Raw genomic sequence first — 9,082 nt, forward strand, 5'->3', positions numbered from 1 at the left:
CCCACTGTCGTCAACCGCTGCCCACTTGACACCTAACGGCACTTCCGAAACATTCCACAAGATGGCGCCCTTGCTTTCCAATCATCGGGCTACCGGCGGAGGACGCCTTGCCGAGGCGTCGACCTCGTTCTCCAAGGTTCAGGGGCTGACCTCAGACAGAGGCTCGCTCTAGGGGGATGGGCGGGGGCCAGCACTGGCACTGTTGGCCGATCGGCCCGGGATCCCAGCGTGCGGGCCCGAGTCTGCCCCAGCGCGATGCGGCGATGGGCTCGAATGCCCGGCTCCCCGAATTCCGGCCTTTCACCCGCACGACCTCTCGGCACTGCCCCAGCTAGACACCAGCGAGCGCGTCACGCGCGGGGCCTTGTCATACGGCCGGAGGAGGCCTCGCGTGCCCGTGCGGCGGGCTCCGGGCACCCTGATACCTTGACACAAGAGGCGCCGGGTCGTGGGGCGGCGGGGAAGGGCTGTGCGGGGGAGGGACTGCGTCTACACCCGCGCCCAACTCGCTCCGGTCACGGCACTGCCCTGACACCAGGCGGCTGGGGCGGGGGTGGGGCCAGGCGTCGGCCCTCGGGATTCTGTTTTCTAAGCTGAGGCTCAGAGCCTTCGAAGAACGGGGCAGCAGGGCCCACAGACGGCCCTGAAGGCCTTCCCGTGGCTGCGAGAGTTCTCGGCGGCCGGCGTTCGAGGCGCGCGGCTCCGCTCCGAAGCGAGACCTAGGTGGCAGGACAGGACCTGCTTCCCAGCCAAGCGCGCTCGGCAGGCCGTGGGGCGGGGCGTCGGCCGTGACGCGGTGTCGCGTATCGAGTCTCCGCCCCCTTCCCGCCGCCCAGTATATAAGACTTCGCCGAGCCTTCTCACTCGCACAAGTGGACCGGGGTGTAAGGTGCGCGTTGACACCGGAGGCAGGGGTGCGAGGGCCACGGCCGACTCGGACGTGTGACCGCGCCTAGCGGGTGGCAGCGGGCAGTGCGGGGCGGCAAGGCTACCATGGAGCTTTTGCGGACTATCACCTACCAGCCAGCCGCCAGCACCAAAATGTGCGAGCAGGCGCTGGGCAAGGGTTGCGGAGGGGACTCGAAGAAGAAGCGGCCGCCGCAGCCCCCCGAGGAATCGCAGCCACCTCAGTCCCAGGCGCAGGTGCCCCCGGCGGCCCCGCACCACCATCACCACCATTCGCACTCGGGGCCCGAGATCTCGCGGATTATCGTCGACCCCACGACGGGGAAGCGCTACTGCCGGGGCAAAGTGCTGGGAAAGGTGACAAGCGGAGGGCGCCGGGCTGCCGGGCGGGCGGGCGGGAGGTCTGTCCGGGCAACCCCAAGCCGGGCAGGCCCGCGGGGTGCCGCGCCCGCCGCTTCCAGGTTTTTCGAGGGTCAGATCCCAGTGCGAGGTGGGCTCCTCACCTGCTGCCTGGCTTTTGTGCACCGGCAGCGCTGGGGATCGGCTTTGCCTGCCTTAGCCTCACAACTGTGTGCCACCCCGCAGCCTAGAGAAATGCATCTTGAGTCTGGAAGCGAGGGCTTTCTGTATCAGACCTCTCTCCCTCCATCTGCTCCGAGGGAATTTTCCTAACAAGTCGCATCAGACATTATTTTTCATGTCTCCCCGCCCCAACTCCCTCCATAAATCTCCCCTTTATATTATAGGAAAAAGAGAAACTGTTTGAAGTTGCTGTTTCCAGCAATGCGTTTCTCTTCATGAGGGAGCTTTAACGAAGTCAAATGCCTTTCTCTGACCACCCTCCTCCATTCCTCAATTTTTTTTTTGCTTTTCTTTCTTCCCATTTATTTATTTATTTTAAATATCTGCCGTCCATTTTTGTGCCATACTCAATTCCGTCTCGGCTTTGTTTCTTTTCAGGGTGGCTTTGCAAAATGTTACGAGATGACAGATTTGACAAATAACAAAGTCTACGCCGCAAAAATTATTCCTCACAGCAGAGTAGCTAAACCTCATCAAAGGGAAAAGGTGTGTATGACTCTTGAGTAAAGTATTTTCTTTGTGTGCAGGGATGGCCCTTCCCTGTTAGGAAAATGTCTTCTGCATGTGTAATCACTGGCTTTTCCGAGGTGACTGGAGGCTAATAAGCTTTGCCTTGCTTTTTCATTTAGATTGACAAAGAAATAGAGCTTCACAGAATTCTTCATCATAAGCATGTAGTGCAGTTTTACCACTACTTTGAGGACAAAGAAAACATTTACATTCTCTTGGAATACTGCAGTAGAAGGGTACGTGTCAACTCCTATTTGAGAACATTTACTTACCCCGAATTAACACGGTATTCAAAAAGTATTTTATCTGGTATTTTAGCTGTGGCAGTATTTACACTGCAAAGTTAATTTTCATTGCATATCCTGCAAAGGGAAACCAGTGATTTTGATAACTGTTTGACACATTCTCTTTTTTCCTTCTTCTCTTCCTAGTCAATGGCTCATATTTTGAAAGCAAGAAAGGTGTTGACAGAGCCAGAAGTTCGATACTACCTCAGGCAGATTGTGTCTGGACTGAAATACCTTCATGAACAAGAAATCTTGCACAGAGATCTCAAACTAGGTAAGTCCTTGATGCCAAAAGCTGAGTTTTGTGTTAGAGTTCCTTTTCTTTCTCTGTCTTTTTTTACATATGAATGTTCTTAATTGGGATCTAGCGTCTGCAATCTTGCTTTTGAATGGGCGTCTTTCATATAACAATTGGCTGCCTGGCTCCAAAGTGGATGTATGTGTACTTGGTTAGAATGCATTTTCAAAAGGATTCACTTTTTTTTTTGTTTGTTTATCATCTAGGGAACTTTTTTATTAATGAAGCCATGGAACTAAAAGTTGGGGACTTCGGTTTGGCAGCCAGGCTAGAACCCTTGGAACACAGAAGGAGGTAAGAGTCAGAAAGATGCATCCTAGTAGGGTTTTGTGGAGAGACCAAACATGCCTTCGCTGTTTTGCATTTCAGGTTTCAGAGGTCCAGTGATAACATCTATAAATCATAGCAATGTTAATTTAAAGAAATACTTACTGAATGCCCACTATGGACTAGACAGAGCACGCTGTGCCTCTAAATTGATTATGAAAGCAGTCAATGAAGTCTTTTCTTGGCCTGAAGTGTATAAAATGCCACGATGTCCCTGGTTTTATTTGGTTAACCACACGTTGCATGTGGGCTAAAACAATGTGTGTGCACTGTAAAAAATTACCAAAACTCACTTGGTCAGATCTCAATTGTTCAGATGCTAAAAGTCAAATGTTTCCAAATAGAAATTCAGTGTAGATTTTAAGATTTTGTTTAAGATTTTGTCTCCCATCAAGTCACGTCAAAAGAACCAAGTTTAAATAGTGGAGTAATTCCTAACACGATCTCAATATTTCGTCTTTCCAGAACGATATGTGGTACCCCGAACTATCTCTCTCCTGAAGTCCTGAACAAACAAGGACATGGCTGTGAATCAGACATTTGGGCCCTGGGCTGTGTCATGTAAGTAAATGCAGCAGAATAATTAAAAGCAAATTTGGATTTAAATTTTAACACTTAAGTTGCTTTATGACCATTGCTAAAGATGTGTTTCTTTGCACACAGGTATACAATGTTACTAGGGAGGCCCCCATTTGAAACTACAAATCTCAAAGAAACTTATAGGTGCATAAGGGAAGCAAGGTATACAATGCCGTCCTCATTGCTGGCTCCTGCCAAGCACTTAATTGCTAGTATGTTGTCCAAAAACCCAGAGGATCGTCCCAGTTTGGATGACATCATTCGACATGACTTTTTTTTGCAGGTTGGTGCACTATCTTTTTTTTTAATTACATGGTATTGATCCGAGTTACCTGACAGGTTACTGAAGGCCTTTTCTAATGTTCCACAGGGCTTCACTCCGGACAGACTGTCTTCCAGCTGTTGTCACACAGTTCCAGATTTCCACTTATCAAGCCCAGCTAAGAATTTCTTTAAGAAAGCAGCTGCTGCTCTTTTTGGTGGCAAAAAAGACAAAGCAAGATATATTGACACACATAGTAAGTTAACAAGACTTCTTTTCCTTTTTGTACCCAATATTATATTTAAATTTATATTTAAATTAGTTAAAAGAGAATTTTATATTAGCATAACTTGGCCATATTTGCATATTCTTAAATGTTGATATTTATAGCATAATAAATCCATACCTTGAATTGTGATTGATAGCTTTTTATTTTGCAAACATTAAAGAGGGCTTTTGGGGTAGTTGCAGCTAATGGCAAAGGTAAAATGCTATTTTTGTCCAGGATGGTCATAAGTTGGTCAGTAATGCAAGAAGGAGAAAATATGGCTAACCCTGTTCCTACCTTGTTAAGATAGACTAATGTTTGTAATTCTGTTTCTTGATATACAGATAGAGTGTCTAAAGAAGATGAAGACATCTACAAGCTTAGGCATGATTTGAAAAAGACTTCAATAACTCAGCAACCCAGCAAACACAGGACAGATGAGGTGTGTTGGGAAAGATTAAAGTAGATATTCACACTTTACATTACGTCCACTCTTTATTAAATAGCTCTTGGACTATGATTATCATGGTTCAAAAATGTCATATATACTAAAGTTTTTCTTCAAACCCTTTGAAAGGGAAGTTAAAACTAAAAGGAAGTCTTTCAGTTTTACAGTGCATGCAAGTGCGTTATTGCGTTATCTTTTATCTGGCTTGTGTCCATTGCTTTTTGATAAGCTTTCCCAGCAATTGCCTCACTCTCATCTTAATCTGGAATTCTCAACCTTAAATGAATTTAGATGCTTGACTCATTGCATAAATCTTCTCTCTCCTAAGGAGCTCCAGCCACCTACCACCACAGTTGCCAGGTCTGGAACACCCGCAGTAGAAAACAAGCAGCAGATTGGGGATGCTATTCGGATGATAGTCAGAGGGACGCTTGGCAGCTGCAGCAGCAGCAGTGAATGTAAGTGGTTGTCAATCATATTTTAAATAACAAAACTCTAAATGCCAGTGCTAAATACATAATAATTTAAGTCAATTTACTTTGTAGCTTAATCTAACATCGAAGTAGTAAGATTACAGGAATTGGAAAATAATCTTGAGTTCTATGTCTTTTGAATTAATGGAGTGAAACTTAGCATCTACCAAACCTGAGGTTTTATTGCTAAAATATTGTACAACTTGAAACATTTCTCTCTGCCTTTTCAGGCCTTGAAGACAGTACGATGGGAAGTGTTGCAGACACAGTGGCAAGAGTTCTTCGGGGATGTCTGGAAAACATGCCAGAAGCTGATTGCATTCCCAAAGAGCAGCTGAGCACATCATTTCAGTGGGTCACCAAATGGGTTGATTACTCTAACAAATACGGCTTCGGGTACCAGCTTTCAGACCACACCGTCGGTGTCCTTTTCAACAATGGTGCTCACATGAGCCTCCTTCCAGACAAAAAGTAAGTGTATCAATTAATGAAATCCTGTCAGTTCTCTAGTCTTGCACTAAAGAAATCTAAAAACAGTGATTAACTGCTTCTATTTTTTTTCCTTTTCTCTCCCTTTCGTTCCTGTTTTTATAGAACAGTTCACTATTACGCAGAGCTTGGCCAATGCTCAGTTTTCCCAGCAACAGATGCTCCTGAGCAATTTATTAGTCAAGTGACGGTGCTGAAGTACTTTTCTCATTACATGGAGGAGAACCTCATGGATGTAAGTACCGTGACTTTAGAGTGGTGACATTTGAAGTGTAGTCCACAGAGCAGTAGCATCTGCATCACTTTGAAGCTTGTTAGAAACAGATTCTCCTGTCCTATCCTTGATGTACTGAATCAGAATCTCTGGGAGGTAGAGGCAGGGATTTCCAAAGCCACTCTGATGCTTGCTTAAGTTTGAGAGGATTTTCTTAGAGTAGTAATAGAGTGCATGCTACAAAATCTTTGTAGGCACTAACTCACTCTCCTAATCTCTTCCAGGGTGGAGATCTGCCTAGTGTTACTGATATTCGAAGACCTCGGCTCTACCTCCTTCAGTGGCTAAAATCTGATAAGGCCCTAATGATGCTCTTTAATGATGGCACCTTTCAGGTAAATGAACTCTTCAGGAAAGCGCATGTTTAGGTCCTACACAGAAAAATTTGTGCCTAGCCAGTTTAGTAATTGACTGAATTTTTCTAATTCTTGAATATTTTGAGAGATCTAATATCTATGTTTATTTTTTAAGGTGAATTTCTACCATGATCATACAAAAATAATCATCTGTAGCCAAAATGAAGAATACCTTCTCACTTACATCAATGAAGATAGGATATCTACAACTTTCAGACTGACAACTCTGCTGATGTCTGGCTGTTCATTAGAATTAAAAAATCGAATGGAATATGCCCTGAACATGCTCTTACAAAGATGTAACTAAAAGACTTTTCGAATGGACCCTATGGGACTCCTCTTTTCCACTGTGAGATCTACAGGGAAGCCAGTAGAATGATCTAGAGCATGTTGAAGAAGATGGACATGTGGTGGTACGAAAACAATTCCCCTGTGGCCTGCTGGACTGGGTGGAACCAGAACAGGCTAAGGCATACAGTTCTTGACTTCGGACAATCCAAGAGTGAACCAGAATGCAGTTTTCGTTGAGATACCTGTTTTAAAAGGTTTTTCAGACAATTTTGCAGAAAGGTGCATTGATTCTTAAATTCTCTCTGTTGAGAGCATTTCAGCCAGAGGACTTGGAACTGTGAATATACTTCCTGAAGGGGAGGGAGAAGGGAGGAAGCTCCCATGTTGTTTAAAGGCTGTAATTGGAGCAGCTTTTGGCTGCGTAACTGTGAACTATGGCCATACATAATTTTTTTTTTCATTAATTTTTGAAGATACTTGTGGCTGGAAAAGTGCATTCCTTGTTAATAAACTTTTTATTTATTACAGCCCAAAGAGCAGTATTTATTATCAAAATGTCTTTTTTTTTTTTATGTTGACCATTTTAAACTGTTGGCAATAAAGAGTATGAAAAAGCAGAAATAATGGTTTCCTGTCTTTAGTAGAACTCTTCACCACATCGTGACATTTTTTGATAATGTCATGCCAAGCAGTGCCAAGAAGCCACTGAGTATAGAAGCATACTAGAAAGTTAGACCTTTAATTTTTTCTAACTACGGTTTCTAGAAAGTCTAATACCTGAAGTACAATCATAAACTTTCAGGGAAGATCTAGCTTGAGAACACCATTCTTGTTACAACCAAAATATAAGCCTCCTACATTAAAGAGATACTCCAATTTCTCTCTAGTATTTCTTTAAAACTTGTTTAGCTTGGAGGTAAAGCCAGAGTAAACAGATCTCTGTTGTTGTCAATAGGTACAGGAAGTTTATCTTAATATGGGCAAAACTCTGAATTAGAATGCATGCACCACCTAAACATATTACTCAGCATAAACCTGCCTAAACACTTCCAGAGCCGCTGGCAGTACTAGCACATAATTCCAGTAGTGAGAAATTCTTTGTGAATAAGTCATTTTATTTTCCTTCTGGTGCATGGTAGTTGAGGAGTGGTATGGGAACCAAGTTATGGTTTGGGGTCCATCTTTTAAACTTAAATTATCTAAGAGGTAGATCTGAGGTTTTCTTTTTCAGTGGGATCTACTCTTTGACAGGTGTAGTAAAGGAAAGCTGCTCCTCCTGTTACTCTGAACTTACAGGGATCTGCATAAGATGTAAATATTTTTTGTTCGATTGTAATCCCACTATAAGGAAAATACTGTCCTATGAAAAGAAGTGCTTTGGTTTGTTAAGGCTGTGTTTACAATGTGATCCTGTACAGCATAGTATAGAGATGCCAGTTGCACTTTTACATTTTTCTAAAATTGTTAAAACTCCACCTGGTATATTGTATTAATAAAAGCCAAATCCAGGGAATATGAGTATTTCACAAGTCCTAGATTAACTCCTGCTGGCTGGAGTTCTCTGGCCATGTATACCAATTCAGTTGTATTTTTAGAAGCAGAGAAGAAACAATAGTTTTCAAACAGAAAATGTTCCTTCTTTTTGAGTTTCAAAGTGGAAGATTGTGTATTACGTCATGATTTCAAAATACACACTTAGCATTCTTATATGTACTGAGCATCTGCCGTGTGCCACATCCAGGGCCTGGCACTGGAGACACAGAGTGAACCCAAGGCCCCCCTGCCCTCAAGGAAGTCACAGTGGAGTAGAGAAGACAGGGCATTTACCTATTAGTATGATAAGTGGTGTGATTTTATGATAAAGGTGTGTACTGGATGTTGTGGGAACTCAGCAGGAATCATGAGGAAGAAGCTCCAGGCGTGGGCTGGGCTCAGTGAATAGATTCCAGAGAAGAAATTTGTTTTTACTGGGTTTGAAAATGAGTGGGGGTTAAATAGTATGTGATGGGGAAGAGTGTTATAAGCAGTGGGAATAGCATGTACAGAAGCCCGGGGGATGGAAGAGTTCACAGAAGTGGGTGTGCAAGTCTGAAGTATTACAGAAAAAGGCTGGAGGACATGAGTGGTGCAACCCATGGCTTTTAGGCTGCATTTTGAAGGCTATGCCAAACTACTGAGAAATTTCAAGGAGGAAAGTGAAAGTATTCCAGATTCCTAAAATTTATTCTGGGAGCATAGGAGACAGGGGTGGGGAACAAGGTGGAAACAGCCCAAACAGTAAAGAAATTAATGCCGTGACTCAGGTGAGAAAGGACCTGAGACTTAATGAAAAGGAGCAAAGGAAGAGTTAGGCAGTACCTCATTTGGCCCACCCACTTCATTTCAATGTTCCCAGTACAGAGCACAAGATCTGGTACTGGACAGTCAACTATCAAATGAATGAGGAAATGAAGATTGATTTGGGAGGAACTTAGAAAGTTGATTTTAACAGGATCTGGAGCCTGGTTGAATGTGGTGCCTAAGAAAGAAGGTGAGGTGTAGAAGGATTGGCTGAGGGAGTCAGTGGGGGAAGGGTTGCATTCTTGGGCCATTAACTATAGTAAATTAGGAATATAGAAGGAAGAACTTGATGGAAAAATAGAGTGAGTTTTTTTATATCAAATCAGATTTGTATGAGGCTGCCCACATAGGTCCAGAAAACAGTGGATATGCAGGTTAACATCTCAAGAGAA

General features: G+C 43.8%; 1 protein-coding gene across 2 annotated transcripts; it reads left to right on the forward strand.

The window, feature by feature from the left end:
- The first annotated feature begins 361 nt into the window (after nucleotides 1-361).
- Nucleotides 362-6,971, forward strand: PLK2 (polo-like kinase 2). Of its 2 annotated transcripts, XM_011967855.1 has the most exons (15): nucleotides 362-1,155; nucleotides 1,198-1,263; nucleotides 1,867-1,974; nucleotides 2,118-2,234; nucleotides 2,430-2,559; nucleotides 2,790-2,877; nucleotides 3,376-3,471; nucleotides 3,574-3,772; nucleotides 3,860-4,007; nucleotides 4,364-4,461; nucleotides 4,796-4,925; nucleotides 5,171-5,411; nucleotides 5,535-5,664; nucleotides 5,928-6,038; nucleotides 6,175-6,971. In XM_011967855.1, exons 1-15 carry the CDS (start codon nucleotides 994-996, stop codon nucleotides 6,364-6,366), a joined length of 2,016 nt encoding a protein of 671 aa, XP_011823245.1. In that variant the 5' UTR covers nucleotides 362-993; the 3' UTR covers nucleotides 6,367-6,971. The 2 variants fall into 2 exon arrangements, with proteins under 2 accessions (XP_011823245.1, XP_011823244.1); XM_011967854.1 differs by having other exon boundaries at nucleotides 362-1,263.
- The last annotated feature ends 2,111 nt before the right edge of the window (nucleotides 6,972-9,082 follow it).

This window comes from Mandrillus leucophaeus, unplaced genomic scaffold (genome assembly GCF_000951045.1).
Source record: "Mandrillus leucophaeus isolate KB7577 unplaced genomic scaffold, Mleu.le_1.0 Scaffold812, whole genome shotgun sequence".
Taxonomy (NCBI): domain Eukaryota; kingdom Metazoa; phylum Chordata; class Mammalia; order Primates; family Cercopithecidae; genus Mandrillus; species Mandrillus leucophaeus.